Consider the following 18,065-nt stretch of genomic DNA (forward strand, 5'->3'; position numbering starts at 1 on the left):
GCGACAGAATGATTTGATGCTGGAAACTGGAACACTCTGAGAACACCGTATAGCTCGCTGTAACATCAGCCACATTTGCCACTCTAATATGATTCTGGTTTGTCCCCACAGGGAATCAAACCCAGATCGTTTTAGTGGGAAGCGAGTGATGTAACCACTCCAAACACTGTTTCCCCCTCCCCTGCAACATCATACCAGTGATGGAATGCATTGGTGTGTAAACAGGAGCACTACAGGAAACCCTTTGTACATGATCACCACTTCACACACATTGAAATATTTTGAGTTTTACTGCACTAAGATTTGAGTCTTGAGTCACTTCAATACCACTAATGCACTATGCACAATACCACTATGCGGTTTGGTATCTATACCACTAAGGTACCTGCCTTGCGTATGATCAAAGATTGTTTGAAAGATGTTGGCCACAATTCTAAATATGTGACAGTAGAAACTGTAGGGACAGTTGGCTGTGACTGGAAAAGGAGACAGTCAAAACTTCCAAAATTGTTCAACAATTGGGTTTAGTAATGGTTACACCACACCAAGGATTGTTGCTTGTTGATAAAGCTCTGCTTTGACTATCTCTCCTTCTGCTAGTATTGTCAGGTTGTCTAACTCATGAAAATGACAACAATATATACATACACAAACACATGCATTTAATAAAACTAGCACTGATTGAAGCACAGCTTAAACCGGTGGGTCTAGAAGCATGAAATTTTACATATGGGTTCCTTATATAATGTAGAAGAGCACTAAGAAAATATTTTTTGAGAATTCTTCCCCTATAGGGGTTAAATAGGGGATGAAAGTTTGGAAGTTTGTCATTTTTGAGGTTAGAAATGTGGAAATGGTGTCAAACGCTGATACTACTGACTTTTCCTACCGGGCACACGGCTAGCACTACCGGGCATCATCAGGGCTGCAATGAAGAGGTAATTAGGTGTTTTTCATTCTCTATTTACACTGCCAAAAGGAAAGTTATGTATCACTGAAACAGTTGTGATCGAGTGCCAACCAATCCGAGTGGCCTGCTCGACGACGATGCACACTGAGTGTGGATGTGCAGTCCCGGTTGTGCACTGGAGGGTATTTGACCAGCTTGATGGAACAGCAGGAGTGTCAGCTCTCAAGTCTGTGTGACGAGACTGACCTGATGGGTCTGCAGACATTTGTCCACAAGAGAGATTGATCTTGGGGGTGGTTTGTAGAACATACAAACTGTATAAAAAAAAATGTGTACAAATTGCCAGATTTCTTTTATCCAAGCAAGCCTTCCATTTTTCGAACATAGTTGTGCCCAGCATAGAAGGTAGCATAAAGGAAACTAAAACTATAGAAAAGTAAAACTTTAAAACCAAATATAAAATTAAAAAAAATATATATATAATGAAAAAAAATTGGGGAAAAACTTTCAACTACCATATTTAAGAATCAAATCACTTCAAAACAAATGCCACTAACAACACAAAATGAAGTGACAATATAATAAGTGAAAAAACATTATACATGGAATAGGTACAGTCCATGAACAACTACTGGCAGATTTGAAGAAATGGATGTTCAACTGTGTTACTGGAGGAAATAATGCTCTCGCTTAACAAAATCAGTGTTGGTTTTGCTTTCAAAATATTTCCAAAAATTTTGTGAGTTTCTTTTAGGTAAAAATAATTGTAGAATAAACAGCTTTTATTGGATTTAGCTTCCATAGGAAGAATGGCCTATTTAATCACCTTCCTTGGCTTTGTGTGTGACACTTTATTAACTTTTCTCCTGTTCAGCTGATTTTGATGAAAATCTGTATGTCTAGGAGTTATTGTGCTTCTAGATTTTACTTTCAATACATTTCATCAAAGTTGGTTTTTAAACACTTACTTTGGGTCTAAATTAAATATTTAGCAATAAATTGCAAACTATAGGTTTTGCATTAGAAAAGTTTTCACTACAAAAATGTTACTTATTTTGATACGTTATCAGAAGTAAATCTTTTTAGAGAAATAGAACAATTTGTCTGTTCCTAATGAAATATGGTAATTTAACTCTGCTAGTGAACCAACTGAGATGAAAATTAAAATGTAAGCATTTTTTAGCTTCTAGATTTGGCAAAACTTGGGTTCCAAACATTAGCATTTTAAAAAGGCAGTTAATAAAAAATTACACTTAGTTAAATTATAATTATAAACTATTTTAAAAATTATACTAAAAAATTCAAAATTTCAAATCTACATCAGAATAACATTTTTTATGGAGAATTAGAAAAAAACCATTGCTTAGAATTATTGATTTAGGTGAAAGTTGTCTTTTAATACTGAAAATTTACTTGTGAACAGTAATAGTAGCTCTATTTACAAACACTTTTAAATCAGAGTTACAAGTTACAAAATTAAAAAAAAAAAAACTTTCTTTATTGAGGAAATAAGTAATGGAATGACAGTACTTGAAAAAATTGTATTCGCATAAAATACACTTATTATGTAATTATAACAGTGCCTTTTTATTTTTGTCTGATGTCGGCAACAAGATCATTTGAAAAAACACACATACAACACAAGCAAGGTGTATCGGGGAATGAATTGGCCCAGGCCAGAAGCTTGTAATATTTTTCCCCTCACTTTAGTTCGGAAAACATTATGTTATCCAGTGTAAGTTACAATCAAAAGGGGATATATCATAGTTGCCCTAAGCATGATGAGAAGACTCGTGCCAGTCCACAGCCTTGCGCCTAGAGGTGACACTGCACTAGAAGCACTAGCGAGTGGTGCACTCCACTCGTCATCCTGCTTCAATACACACATACACCACTGAATTGAATTTCTTAACATCCACTCCTCCTTGCTCCCCTCACCTAATTCTGTCACTCAGTGGCGGATCCAGGATTTTGGTTTGGGAGGGGCTTGACCCAGCTGAGGTTAGGCTTTATCAAGGCAAACACTAAAACAATAGGTAGTGGACCCAGATGCTTTTGGAGGGGGCTTGAGCCCCTTAGCCCCCCCTCTAGATCCGCTACTGCTGTCACTGGCAGTCGGCCTTTTTTAAGGAACCGTCTTGGTATTTTCCTAAACTGGGTTTTTTTTTTCCCCTCGAGGAACTATGGAAAATATTAATGGATTACCAGGTGTTGAACCCTGGTCTTTCTGTATGTGATTATAATGTTTTATTGTTGCGTCACCTCATTAGATACACTGGATTAGAAATTAGTTATGTTGTATTTTTAAAATACGACTAAGGGCTGGATATAGTGATACTTTAACAACAGGGGCATACACAAAAAATTTAAAAAGTTTATATTATTACTAACAACAGAAAGAAAGAAAACAGTGGACATAATTGGTTATGTCCTCCCTCCCACCAAAAAAAAAAATTATGCCTACTCTGTTGCTAACAATTAAATGTATTGTTACAGCCTCGGTTCAAAATTATTAATGTAAAGCTACCAGAAGTTTAACCGCAAAGATAATAATACCCACTACTTAAAATTTCCGTAATTTTGTTTGCAGACAGAGCGGTCCTAATTTGGAGCACTAAAGAATGGAACCAGAAGCAACACAAATCTTTGCGAATCAATGTGGAGTTTGACCACGCATCCTTTGTGAGATGGAGCCCGGACTCCAAAGCGTTCATCATCCAGAAGGTGATGGAGAACATGGTGGAGGTGTACAAGCTGACAAAGCGGCCAGACGGCTGGATAGGGGAGGTCACCAAGGCAATCACCTTCCCAAAGGTAACATTTTTTAATCACCTTCCCAAAGGTAACTTTTTTTTTTTACAGTAATACTTCTTTCTTATTAAAATTCTACCACAGTTAATGTGAATTCAGTAGATTTTTAAACGTTTTTACTAATTCGCTTTCTTGAATATCTGTCTGTCTATTCAGTAATAATTTTTCAATCGATTTTAAACTAACTTTCAGAGAAACTAGAGACTTGACTCTTTTAACATAGCTCAGAACTGGGTGACAATGCAACATTAACTAATTTTCTTTTCAGTTCGTTTGTTAATTAAAAATTTATTTTGTTTAGCAAAACCCCCAGATTCGTCGCATTAGGCTACGAGCAGAACAGTACAGTATTGCGGGATGCATACTGCAGTACTCACAGGCGGTGCCTATATCATGCATACAGGGCTAGGAGAAATGTCTGCCACGTGGTTATATAGTATGGTCTGGCAACTTCCTATCCTCCTTTCTCGAACCCAACCACTTAAGCAAAGCTCACTGCGACTGGCAAACTAACGGTGCAGATAGCAGTTTTGGTTTTGACTTTGTCAATAGATTGCATTGTATTGAATTTGACACGCACTTTCGTTTGGTGCTTCCTTCGCGGCTTGTCTCCGCAATTGTAGTTTTAAACCTGACTAGTATTTTTATAGGTAATTAAAATTCACAATCACAAATTTTCATTACAATCTGTATGGGGTTAGGAATAAAGTCAGATACTTAATCTGTACTAAAAATTTAATTAATTACAAAATTTTGGTACACACAAGACTTAAAAAAAAAAAAAAAAAAAAAACAGAAAATAATTAAATAAAAAATTTTTTTAAAAAATTCATAATGGACGAAAAAGTATAAAATAATTTCTCCTAGCCCCATAAGGATTTGTAAACTCATACAGATATTTATTTATTTATTTATTTATTTATTTATTTAAATTTTTTGTTACATGCGCACCAACAGTCCAGGGACTTTAGTGGTGGGCACGACGTATACAAAATATACACAAATACATAAAGAAACAAGAAACAAAGGACAAGACATCCATACACACAGACAACACAAGGACAAATACAAATATAATACTTAAAATAATAATTAGTACAAAGTGGTAAGATAGTAAGCAGCAAGACATAAAATTTAATAGAGTACAATAATGTAAACGTGAAAGAGAAAAAATACTGACTATAATTAGTATGAGGATATAAATTACATTAAATACTTTAACATAGCTCTGTACACAATTAATTTGACTTGGTGTTGTGTCTATTATAGTTTTTAACGAGTCTATAAATAAGATCATTCTTGTTATAAATAGTACATAAACTAGAAAAGAGGCGAGAATTGAATTGGGGGATTCTCAATCCGGTGTTCTCAAGAATATAGCTACATTTAATTTTATAGTTATAAATGTTATGTACAAAAAGATAGTCCAAATGGGCTCTACGGTCTGCTAGAGGAATAAGTTTGGGATGCGGAAAACCTCTATGAATTATTAGTTGAGACAATTTGTTTTGTAAATTTTCTAGTTTCTCAATATCAGTCGACCCAATGTCATTCCAGATAGTTGAACAGTATTCTAATTTAGATCGAATTAATGCCAATATGGGGGTTATAAATCTTTACGGGGCTAGTTATTTTTTTTAAATTTTTTATAAAAATATTTTTTTGTTCAACTATCATCAGTTTTTGCTGTGATAAAGAAGAGCTTTGTTGGAGCAGTTTAATTGAGTATGTGTTTCAAATAAAATTTATTCTCCGACAATATGTGTTGATATCAATTTATTACATTATGTATTTCACATGTATGAACTGTGTATTTAAAAGGCAGGTTCACAATATTTTAACACCTAAGAATCCTTGGGACCAGTATTCTTTCTGGTTTCCCAGAATTTTTGTTGTAATTGGACAGTGATTGGTAATAGTAATGTAACTGCAAAAATTGCAGATGAGATAATGGGTAATTTGCAAACCATATCATTGTAAAATATGTGTAATAGCTATCTTTCCCAAAACTGGTATAAATTAAAGCAATTATTTACTCAATAATAATCACAATAAACTGCTTTCTGGAAGCACAGAAGGTGTAATTTAAATGTTTGTTTTTGGGAAATTAATTTATCTTGCTAATTAGTAAAGGTTTTTTATGATATTTATTTTATATTTGAGATAATATTGTATCATGATGACGTCCGACCGAAGGCCACCCTAAAGCCCGACCTGCAACCGCCAGTATCCAACCCCGCTAACGGAACGCGCCCCTAGCCATGGCCCACCCGAGTCAGGCGAGCGCCGTGGAACTTAGGTATTTCAACGCCCTTCATTAATTGGCAAGACAAACCAAGGCATGTACACAGTAAATTCACTAAACTTTAATGAACCCGCCACTTTGAATTAATAACACCGTGCAACACAAGTGCGAGTAGGAGTGCCCGGGTCACTCACGTGTAGTTTTCTACTAAAACAGCTGTGAGTGCAACCCTTGCGGCCTTCAGCCTAAATTCAATAGTGGAATATGTGACGTAACTCAAACCGCCCCAAATTAGCATTATCATTCGCCACTGGAGTAGTTATCAAGAAACAGACAGTCTCCAGTATGACTCTAATAATTCAAACTTATTTTAGACAAATTTATTAAATGTCATTTCTAAAACATATATATATATATATATTAAGTTAATCATTAAGTTTTATTGTGTGAATTTAGAGCCACTTAAATTTAGTTATTAATATAAATTTTTACGAATAACGGAACTTTAGAAACTCTGGCGCGACAGGGAGCTCACCCCTCCCCTCGCGCCAGGGCTGCACGCCAGTACAGCGCGATTCGCGGACCGGGACGGACGCACGTCCCACGGGGAGCCATCATCTCTTTGTCACCATCAAACTTCAATCTGGTAATTATAGTCAGACCCCGGAACCTTTTTTAAATACTCCCCGTGTGCTCCCGGTCCTTTTCCGGTGTAGGGCCTAACCCAGCCGCGTCAACTTAACACGCCCCACACAACGCATTACGTGGGGCCGTGCAATATACGGTACGGGCCGACTCCCGCCACCACAGACTTTTAATTAATCGCCAAGTGCATAGGCACTGGCTACATCCAATCATAGACGTGTTCTTAATTTAATAGCGAGCCGCGGTCCACACAGGTGGGCCCGCACGTCGCCGTTTACCAATTACGGGATTAGCCGACTCTATTCAAACACTCCCTCAACCGCAACTGGCGTGAGGGCATAACGTTAGTGACGGTGCGTCAGAGCGTCTCGTGTGTAATTGACAATGTACTTTATGTTAGGGAATTCGTGTGATTGTAAGTGCCGTGTAATTTGCCATCGTAATTAAACGTCCACTCCGCACACTCTGTGCGCAACATGTGAACAACAGTGCAAAGCCGTGTACATTATTTCTAAACCTCACCAATCCAGTTAGGGATCAGCGTCCTATGCTGTGTAGGGCCAGTGGGGCAACAGGCATTAGGGATCCCTAGCATCATCACCACCGCCGCCATTCCTAGTGGGCCATGCAGGGGCTTTCGGACCTCACGACCCACCTCGTGGCTAACCACCACGTTAGCCTGGCGCCCTCCCGGACACGTTTCCCCGCAACAGAACAGCCTTCCCGCTAGGAACACCGCCGAGTCTCGAACACGAGAACCCGGGCGACTGCATTGAGTTATCACATATTTGAGGTTATCTTATGTTCACTTTCATTCAAATATGAGGCTATCATAAAATTTTAAAATTAAATTCAAATTGAAGGGATGAGGACAGTTAAGTTGGGCTAGGAGGCTATTCTAATGAATCTTAGCCCAGATGAACTTTTTAAATATGACTATATTTACCTGCTGTGTGAAAACAATCAACTCCCCCCACCCCTCTCATCTAATTTTCTCTTGGGATGGCAAAGTTATTGATTTATCATGGGCATTATTACCATATGCTATACTGGCTACACCATTAATGAGCAGCAGCAGATAATCTCTATAGACACATTGACCTGGGAAACATACTTAGTAATGCTATGACCAACCACCAGATTGTAGCAGCAATTTTTATCTAGCTGGTCAGATACATTTGATGTACCTGCTGTGGCAGTTTGAATTGATATTACATAATTTTGCTTGGAAATTGATGTTGATATAATTACTTTCAACCATAAATATTTTTTTTATGTTATCTTATGTCAACAGAATGTTCCCTCATTGGTTTAGTGTTATAATTCTGGCAAAATGTAAGCAAATCGAGAATTTAATGGAAGAAGTTAAAAACCAATTATGAAATCATGATGTGGTCATTACATGCTTCTGCAAACAGTTAAGTTCCTTATTTATTTAAGTAAATTAACTTTTTTTAGTTCAATGCATAAGACATAATATGACACATATTAATGCTCAGAAGGACTTACTTTTCTAAGTCTAGTAAGTTCTAATACTGTAAAATCTACTGTAGTTTGTCACCATAAAGTTTCATGGATTATTTTTTTTTTAATTGACCAGTCAATTGCTTATTTGAAGACTGCCATGCCAAAACATTGTAAGTGCCATTGACTAAAATGTTCAGGAGAAGGAAAAATGTGATTAATATATATTTAAATATAAATAACACAATGGGATACACTCATATACATGTTTATATGATGCATCAATAATACCTGGTAGTAACTTACACTATCTGACAAACTTATGTGTAATAATAAAATGGAAATATGAAAAATGTTCCAAAACGTTGTATGTCCACTGTTCAACCGCACACTGTCACTGGGTTTCTGGCATAAATTCAGGGCATTTATAAAGAGTATTCTGTATTTCATGGCCATTACCATAGTCAAGTATAATACTGATGTATTGTTTCTTGTGCCAAGCAAGATGTTGTAAGTGCCACATATGCAAAATATTCTATGATCTGGGAAAAGAAAAAAGAGATTAATACACAATGCAAAATACATAAATAGATGGGAAGCACTAGTCTACCAAATATTAAGATGATTAAGCAACATACTTTTATAGTATGTTTTAGTAATGAGACAACTTAGGAAAAAAAATAATGAAAATGGTCCTAAACTTTTTCAGTTCACAGTTTTCTTGCACACTATCACTGGTTTTCGGACACAACTTCAGGGCATTCATTAAGGACATCTAATAAGAACTGCTTTGCATTGCCAGCAACATAGTCCAGCATGTTCCTGATGTCTTTTTTCTTGTCAGGCAGCCCAAATCTAGTCCTGGATGCAACCAATGGGAAGTTTAGAAAATCTGTTGTTGTAACACCAGGCTTCAGGACATTGACAGGATCCGACCACACAGCAATATCACTGTGACTTGTTGCTATGAGAACATCACTCGCACTATGGCACTTACAACGTTTTGAGATTCACATAACATATTTTGCCACTTGCAGCGCCACAATCGTCACCAATTTTTAACACATGAAAAAGCATGGCACTTACAACCTATTTTTACAGGAATACACATTTCGCCCGGTTTGGCACTTACAACGTTTTGGCATGGCAGTCTTCATTTAATGTAGATGAATGAAATTAATGAAGTAAGTGCATGGTGGCTGAGGAAATGGTATGTTTTCTTGTGTAGCTCCACGAGGAGACTGTGGTGGGGTTAGGCATCGCTTGTAACGGCAAGTTCATCATGTCGTGCTCGGAGAAAACAGATCTCTTTCTGTGGGATCTGAAAGGAGAAAGACTCGCGAAGGTGGACACGTACCTGATGAACACCTACTGCGCCCGTATCAGCCCCTGCGGCCGCTTCGTATCTGCTTCAGGTGAGCCTCGTTCATAACCATCCATGCCGAACTTACATGAGGGAAGTACTTAACACTGCACACTTTTGTGCTGTATTTGGCTGTTGCCTTGCTTGCATCTTGTGATTGTATGTTTATCATCAGTTAACAGTTCCAAAGGTATAAATTATGGGCACATGTTTTTGTTTAAATTGTAGAACCTAGTACTACCTACAGTGGACTACCAAAATTTCTGACCAATTAGATGATGTGTGGTGTGAAAGGCCAGATTGTCTTTTTAGTCCTGATAAACTATCCAAGAATGCAAGAAGCTAAATGTTCAGCAGTCTTATGGTACTCATTTATAAACTACTCAAGGTGCAATAATGCAATGCAAGTGTTGTTCAACTTCAATTTCCTTACGTTTTGGCTTGTGTTTTTGATGGCCATTTTGAAGAGACGTGTTCTGAAAACATTCAGAACTGCAGACATTATGTGTATAGACGAGCTAGATTTTCTTTTTATTATTTACATAATTTTTACGTTGTTAAACTTTCACACTGTGAAAGAAAAAAACACTTTTAAATCAAATTATTTAGAATTTATTTTGTGTTCATGATAAATATGAATTATCAAAAGAACCCTGGGGTATAAATTTTTTTTTCTACTGCGTTTGCATTATATACGACTGTGATTATCTTGCATTGGTTGCATGTTACGTCATTGCATTCCTTGCATAATTTATAAACCCAAACTGAGGCCTCAGCCAGACTGTTTTGAGCGACAGAGTGATCATCACACTGTGAGCGACAAGAGTGCACAACTGTAGCATTTGTTCTTTGCACTCTGCTTAATTGTGTTGAGAGGGCATAGTTTCTTGCGGCATAATTACCACAATAGTAAGTACGTATTGTTAAGAAGGGAACGATTTGTTTTCTGTCCTATGAACTGACAGAATTTTGGCTTGTACCTATACCTGTGTCCAAAACATGAGATTGTCGGTAAAGTTAACTGATTTAATTGTGCAAAAAATGAAACTTGGATCACAAGATCAATAAGTTGTTTGAGGTTATATCATACAGGTTTTATAATGGTGTCTGACTCTTCAGCCCTCAATCCTTTGTGACGGAGCATCATTTCATGTCCGTCATATAAACTTTATTATATGAATATTTAAGTGTGTTTCATTTCATAACAGAGTATACTTTTTATTTAATTATTTTTACTTTTTTTATATTTACCAGATAAAATATTTTTTTTTGTAATTCCACATGATATATTAGTAACAAAAATTTGATAACTGATCTTAATAGGCCTATTAAATGTAACCCAAGATGATTTACAATGCATTGTAGGGAGTAAGATGATGCATGTAGTCTGTTAGAAATATGAGATGCACAAGGAAAACATATATACAAATGGAATGAGCATTAAATGGACAACAAACAAATGTTGGTCCATTTTTTTTTCCTTATGTTATAAATAAAAAATATTGGTCTGAGGAGATGAAAATGAGCTTTTTTTTTAGTTAGTTAAAGATGTTAAATTTATGTTACAGCTTTTATTATCATTCTTATTGCAGAGCAAAAGAGAAGATTAATTGCTATGCTTTCCTCTGCCTCCAAATTTTATACATTTCTTGCCTTTCTCCAACTCCCACATGCTCCTCTGTGCTTGTGCGAGTGAGAACTAAGCTGATTCGTGCAAGTTTTGAAGGAGAGTAAAGGGGGATGCGGTGTGGAGAGGGAGAGAGGCAGTGAAGAGAGGCAGCAAGCAGCAGAATGAGAAGGGGGTGACTGAAGGAGAGGAAGGCAGTGGTCCTTACGGCACCCTCAGTGAGGGGAGGGTAGGGCTGCATGCCCTATCACAGGACGGGTTCTGGAACAGTGCAAGAAGGCTGTGCTGGTGCCTGTATTCAAGGGAGGAAGGGACAAGGTACCACACAGTGCTGGTTTGCAAGTACGTACGTGGGGTGGAAATTGACTGGTTAGGATGCATGAATGACAGAGAGAGTATTTGTGAAAGATGCAGATGGTTGGTTTGCTAAACAGATCTAGTGGAAGCAGTTGATTGTGAGGGAGCATGTATTTCGTGGACTTTCAAAAGGAAGGCTTTTTGGGAAACATATGAGGGTGGATACGTTGGTACGAGAAAAGGAAAATAAACTAGACAAGTTAAAATTTGTGGAGGTACTACACAGAGTACTTTTCTGTGACCCATGCAGTTCATAATAGATGATGATGGACATGTGGATGAATGGATGAAATGTAGGCTGTGAAGGTTTGCGGATGATTGTGTCGTACACTTCATTCAGAAAATGTTCCAGCGAGTTTATTTTCTTCAAACAGGTTTCACTCCGGATGTGAAAGTATGGGAGGTGTGCTTCACGAAATCCGGAGAGTTCAATCAGGTGTCTCGTGCCTTTGAACTGACTGGTCACTCGTCGGGCGTGTACGATGTGGCATTCAACACAGACTCCTCCCGAATGGCTACTGTATCTAAAGATTCTACGTGGAAAGTTTTCAACACCAAAAGTAAGTATGTCTATTTAGCATTTTGAAATACATAATTAAAAGTGTGAAAGCTTCTCTGCTTTTTTACACATACACACCCATCCCCCTCTTCTACTTACTTAAAAATAGGTTTATGTTTTTGCAGATAACAACAAACTTGCCGTAAAATCTTTTCCATTGAAAGATTAAAAAAAGAAAAATTAATTGGGAGACTCGGAACTAATTGATTACCTTCAATAATACAAGCATTTTACTTTAACTCCATACTGCGGAACGCTAAGGCAAACTACTGCAGAATCACTACACCCTGAGAACCTCGGGGTGCATCGTGCTTTGCACACCGCAGCATTATCTGTGGTCATCACTCTCAGAATTGAGCACCAAAACTTGTCTATTAAAACTGAAATACATACACACATTTGTATTAAGATTAGTTGGCCAACTGAAACTGATATTAATCTGAACAGATCATTTCCACCAGGCGCTCTGCTGCTCATTGTATGCAGACTTCTCAGTTGCCCTCGTGTCACTCCAGGTGCTGTCAAGAGGATGGGCTGAGACTGTCAGCGAAGTTTGCATCAATTTCTGAATGCTCTGCTAAGAGCACATCTGGTGTAGTTATTCTTGCAGGTATTGGGTGTGGCACGTCAAGCTGTTTGCACGTAGCCTTGAAACAATGGGACCTCGGGTACCGGGTCACGACAGGAGTTGAGTTCAGACTCATGATCCTCAGGCTCTGTCGGTAAGAAAACATGATTTTGGTTGGGTGCAGTTGAGTATCAGAAGGGAGAAGACCCGCACTTGCTGGTTAGTGGCAAGTACGAGCACCGAGGCACCCCAGCGCACCTCGCGCTCTCGCCCAACGGCGAGGTGGTGGTCGTGGCGCACGGCAACTCGCTGTCGTTCTTCTCCGTGCTCACGGGCGAGCGCGACAGCTGTATCGATGACATCTACACCTCAGGTGAGCACGTCTACCTTCGGAAAGCTAGGCAGTGAAAAGGCAAGAAATGTCTTCACAGGAAAGCCTACTACCCAAAAAGTCTTTTCAGCTCACCTGAATACTTGCCTTAGTGTAACTTCGGTTTATTTTTAAGTTGAGTAAACACACTGGTTAAAAGCAATACATAAATGTATAAACTTGATGTAAGTTTTTGGACATACGCCATTGCTAAGAACTTTTTCTGTTGAAGAAAAACTAAAAAATAAATAAATAAATAAAACCCAAAAAGACAAAAAAACACAAAATTAAGCAAAAAATTGCTGTTGTCAACAAGGATATAAACACCAAAAAATATTCCGTAACAGGAATATGGTCAACCAAACACAGAAAAACAAAGAAAAATGTACTAAGAGAACGAAAAAAAAACCCACAAATGATGATGACACAGAAATATTGAACCCCAAAAATTCAGCACAACGGTTTTATTTTTTAGTTTTTCTTCAACAGAAAAAGTTCTTAGCAATGGCGTATGTCCAAAAACTTACATCAAGTCATGCACTCCCATTGCACAAATCTTTCAAAGATAATATAAATGTATAAAGTGGCACAACATACTTAAGCCATTAAAAATGAGACAAATATTTGAAAATTGCTGCAGATCTTTGTTCCTTCACTTGATACCTGTCGCTTCGCAACAGGTTCTGATTTTAAGGTCCGTGTTTGCTGTTTGCAAGCACAGTAGGCTCTCACACATGATGATGCCCACGTTTTTGCCCAGACAAATGTTAAATGGTTGACTACATACGTGAAGATCAAAATATCCCATGTTACATGAAAGCAATTATTGGGGCGTGTTGAGAAGGCTGCTGCATCGTAGGTTTCCCCATCATCGAAAATAATCATTAGCATAATAGATGCATTGCACAGAGAGAATGTGTTGCATTTTTTTGTTTGGGAATAATTTTAGACATGAACCTACCAATCTGAACAGTTATTGTTTTTATAATTGTAGAGGAATAAATTTTTAATAGATCTTATATATATTTGTAAACATTAAAATTGATTTTAATATGAAGCAATCAAATGGCTTGTAATTTTTTATTATATGCGGAAATAAAAGTTACGTGTTTTACTGATAACTTAATACTGGCAGGAAGAATACATAGAACTTTTTTGGATCCAATTAATAATCATTTATTTATTTTTACTGAAAAGCATGAATTTATAAGTGATGCTCTAATCTGTGTGAAACCTGTGTCAACCATTTTTTAAGAAATTAATCTTTGAAAAAATTATTTCATGACAACTTAAAGCTAGTTGTTTGTTAATTTATTAATAACTTGTTTGGACAAGTAGATACTCAGTAAAAATTAAGTAAACTGTGTACCCGACATTTTGGCAAAGACTAATAAAAAAAAAGGTTCTAGGCATAGTCAGGCTATATGTGAAAATGTCTTGACTGTGGTTTGCTTACTTGCAACCTCTGTACACGATGGCGTAATGTACTACGTCTGCTGAAATTGTTTTATCCGTATTATTTCCTATATTTATTTAAATATATTTTTACATAGATATACACTGTTAAAGTGAATTCATCATAAAAGCATGTAGTTACCATATACTTATTTAAAATACGGTAATTTTCGTAAATCTTTAATTTCTTACAATAATCGTGTGTTATTAACACCAAAATAATATTGAGATAAACCATAAAAATTTAAAGAGTTTTTTTTTATTTTTACAGATACTGTAATTGATCGATCTAGACTAGTCTGTGCCTGTACTATGTCACCCAAAGGCTGAAGACCACAAAGAACTATAAATGCAGAGCGTTGACGGCATGTTCGCTCCCACAGGTGCCATCACGTGCGTGCAGTTTGATCCCCTGGGCAAGTACGTGCTGGCGGCCGGGGAGAAGCACGTGCGGGTGTTCCACAACGTGACGGGCTACCGCACGGCCGTCGTGTCGCTGCAAGAGAGGCTCCGGCAGCCGGGCGTGAGCTCCGCCCAGAAGGAGCGCATGCAGCAGCAGATAGCAGACGCCGAGCTCTTCCTCGCAGGCGTCGCCAGCTGAGGTCGCCGGCGCCTCTCTCGGACGTGCGTCTGTCTGTGTTGCCTTACGTGAACTGCGTGTTTGCGAGTCCGTGCACAGAGTTATTTTAATACTTTTCTATGTCACACCGTGTGCCCGATTCTGAGATTTGAGCTGCAACAAAATTGATGTGCTGTAGTGTTGTGTTAAGGCTCCGCTTCACCTGCCATGTGGTTATTGCATTTTCTTGCCGGTTTTGTATCCGGACTAATCTTTATGGATGTTCCATTATGTAAGCATTGCATTTTGTGCTTTTTAATGTAATGCAGTGTGTTATCTGCAATAGTGTCTCTCACGCTTAGATTGCAGTACAGAGAAAATGACGTCCAATGCCAGATTGATACTGCCCAGCTTGTTAACATAAAAAAATCTTATTTTTTTTACCATTGTTAAATAAGTTTAATTTTGTTATAAATATACAATTTCTTGATTTTTTTTTAAGACTAGTTATTCTGAGAAGAAAATAAAACTATTTAACACTAATTATTATTTGAAAGGAGAAATTAATTATAGCAGTAATGTCACAGTAAACAACAAAGTATTCCATCAAATTATGTAATGTTTTTATAAAATGAAAAAAATTTATTATAACTATACAAAAAAAATTACGACAAAAACTGTTTAAACAAAGATGGCGTCTTGTGGTTACGTTTACTAGAAGTAAAAACTGAATATTATCAGATGATGCTCTTGATGAAATACAAGAAAATATATTTCCAAAATTTTCATTCCAAATTTACCTTTACAAAATACAATTTTCAGATGCATTTTAAAAATTTCATTTCATTATAAAGTTGTGTGTTAAACTCTTGTGCTCTTTGGTGTAAATCTGGCAACAGAGCACACCGAAACAAGGACATCATTTACTGTGCAGATATTGTGCAATGTAAAGAGAACATACTCACTCACTTAAAAATACACTGCAATCTAAGTATGACACACACACATTCTTTGTTTTGGCACATTTCTGTGATCCGTCAGCGGTTGAGCCGTTCGCACTCAAATTTTATCAGGTGGATTGGGCGTTTGTTGACCTCGACTGCCAGGTCGCTGGCCACGAATTTAGGTAATCAGTGTTTATTCATATTTTTTTCTTTCCAAAGCACAGCACTTTATATCTTCACTGTATAGTAATTTTTCTATGGAATTCCAGTTAAAACTACCTAATTTGACGTTCAATGATCAGACAGAATCGCTGTTCGGACACTGTGGTTCCTGATTAAAGAACCTTTACTGCACCAAAAACGTTCCGGCAAATATTCATAATTTCCAGAATTTGATTTCCTCAATTTTTACAGTTGATAAATACAAAATAGCTTTTATAGTTTGATTATTAATTATTTTCTCATAAAATCTTAAACTAGCAACAAAAACAGAATTCAGTATTGATGTGTGAAGTGGAGCCTTAATTTGTTGACATTGATATTTTCAGCAGTAATGACCATCAGACTATATTAAGAGTAACTTATTTGTGTCACACTGTAACTTGCAGTTTTGTGTGCAAACTTGGGTAGTTAAAAATTGTTTTTACATGGGAACAAAGAACACTACAGGATATTTTTTTTTTTAGTGTGGGGGTGTTTACTGATGGTTTATTGTGGTTTTGCCTAATGGCACATGGTTTTGCAAATTAAAAAATGATTTTTATTGTCACTGATTTTTAATGTATTTCCTGATTATTTTCATTTGAGTGTTGCTTCCATCGTACAAATTATTGCAACACAGCATTGAAAATATTATAAAGTACACCCATATTTTATATAATAATTTCTCTAAAAGATGATCTACGAGTCCTAGGTGTACATAAACTGAAGTAAAAGATTTCTTTGTAAAGGTTTAAAGTTAAAAGATTGATGTTTTAGTTCTTTGAATTAGTTACCCCACAGTGCTGCATAGGCATAGCAGGTTTCATGCACATGCTTAAAACTGTAAATGATAGGAGGTAGTTAGCTGACATGTGCCAAGATTTATTTTCGAAATAAATGGGAACACCGCTTGTATAAATGTGATACGGTTATCTAGGTACAGGGAGTACGGGGTGGAGGGGTTTAGCAAGGGAGTGAAACAGCGGAAGAATTGGATATATGAGAACAATCTCGACACTGGCTAAAATGCTCGCTCAGGTTATGATGTCGCATGTGTGGGTGCTAGACTCATTTTAAAACACTATTAATGTGGTTTCTATGTCATCCCACTCTCTCACATGGCCAGTCATCAAAATGGAGATTATGATGCACACATTTATTATTTGAAATACTGCGAAAAGCCTTAAAGCACATATTAATCTGTTCAGAGTCAACCCAATTGGTCGGATGTTCAACTTACGGCTGGTGAAAAACTCCGGCATTCAGGAAAAAAAGTATTAGTTTTAAAAAGGTCTACATTCTGGAGGTAGGCCCATAAAAAGAAAAAGGTTTATGAATCATTTAAAAAAAAACAGCGCTAAATATTTAGCGAGGAATCAAAGTTGAAGTCTCCGGGGTGCAGAGAGGATCCACATCGGTCGGTGTTCAGAGAAAACTGGAGCGATGGCAGCATCAGACTGGCACTGCGTCAGCTGTGCCCCATCCACTGTGTGACTGGTAGGTACTCTTCTTTGAATTTGTGATGCAGGTGATTTAAAAATATTACATTTCAAGGCTCGCTAAATTTAATCAAAGTTCAAATGAATAATACAAATGAATACTTAAAAAAGAAAACTTTATATTTTAAGGAATTTATTATGCCTTGAAATCCCTGGGAGACAAGTTCAAATTGGTTATTAAGTAGTATTTGTAATCAAAACAATTTTACACTTAAATTTTAAGAGAGGCAGCACACATTGACTGCTGCCAATCCTCTGGGGTTGCTGACGTGCTGTGTATATGGCACCTGAGCACACATTCGAGGGCTAAAGGGGGAATGAGATGCATTGAGCTAAATCAGACTCGGTGGCAAAACCATGGTTTACATCACTAGATAACATGCTCAATTTAAACTTAGCTTGCCAATGCTGGACAATTACATTGTAAGTCAAACCTGATTTCCAGAGCTCACATAAGTACATAAGATATAGCATATAGGTCTAGAGTT

The 18,065-nt window shown here is 37.1% G+C and overlaps 1 protein-coding gene across 3 annotated transcripts in view; it reads left to right on the forward strand.

Annotated features, from left to right (window-relative positions):
• The window catches only part of LOC134532833 (transducin beta-like protein 2), a 32,332-nt gene extending 15,686 nt beyond the window's left edge, over positions 1 to 16,646 (forward strand). For all 3 annotated transcript variants that reach the window (XM_063369753.1, XM_063369752.1, XM_063369751.1), the window contains 5 exons: positions 3,501 to 3,724; positions 9,304 to 9,490; positions 11,797 to 11,982; positions 12,734 to 12,922; positions 14,758 to 16,646. In XM_063369753.1, coding sequence (XP_063225823.1) covers positions 3,638 to 3,724; positions 9,304 to 9,490; positions 11,797 to 11,982; positions 12,734 to 12,922; positions 14,758 to 14,975 — 867 coding nt within the window. In that variant the 5' untranslated portion in view covers positions 3,501 to 3,637 and the 3' untranslated portion in view covers positions 14,976 to 16,646. The remainder of the gene's footprint in view (positions 1 to 3,500; positions 3,725 to 9,303; positions 9,491 to 11,796; positions 11,983 to 12,733; positions 12,923 to 14,757) is intronic.
• The last annotated feature ends 1,419 nt before the right edge of the window (positions 16,647 to 18,065 follow it).

This window comes from Bacillus rossius, chromosome 6 (assembly GCF_032445375.1).
Source record: "Bacillus rossius redtenbacheri isolate Brsri chromosome 6, Brsri_v3, whole genome shotgun sequence".
Taxonomy (NCBI): Eukaryota; Metazoa; Arthropoda; class Insecta; order Phasmatodea; family Bacillidae; genus Bacillus; species Bacillus rossius.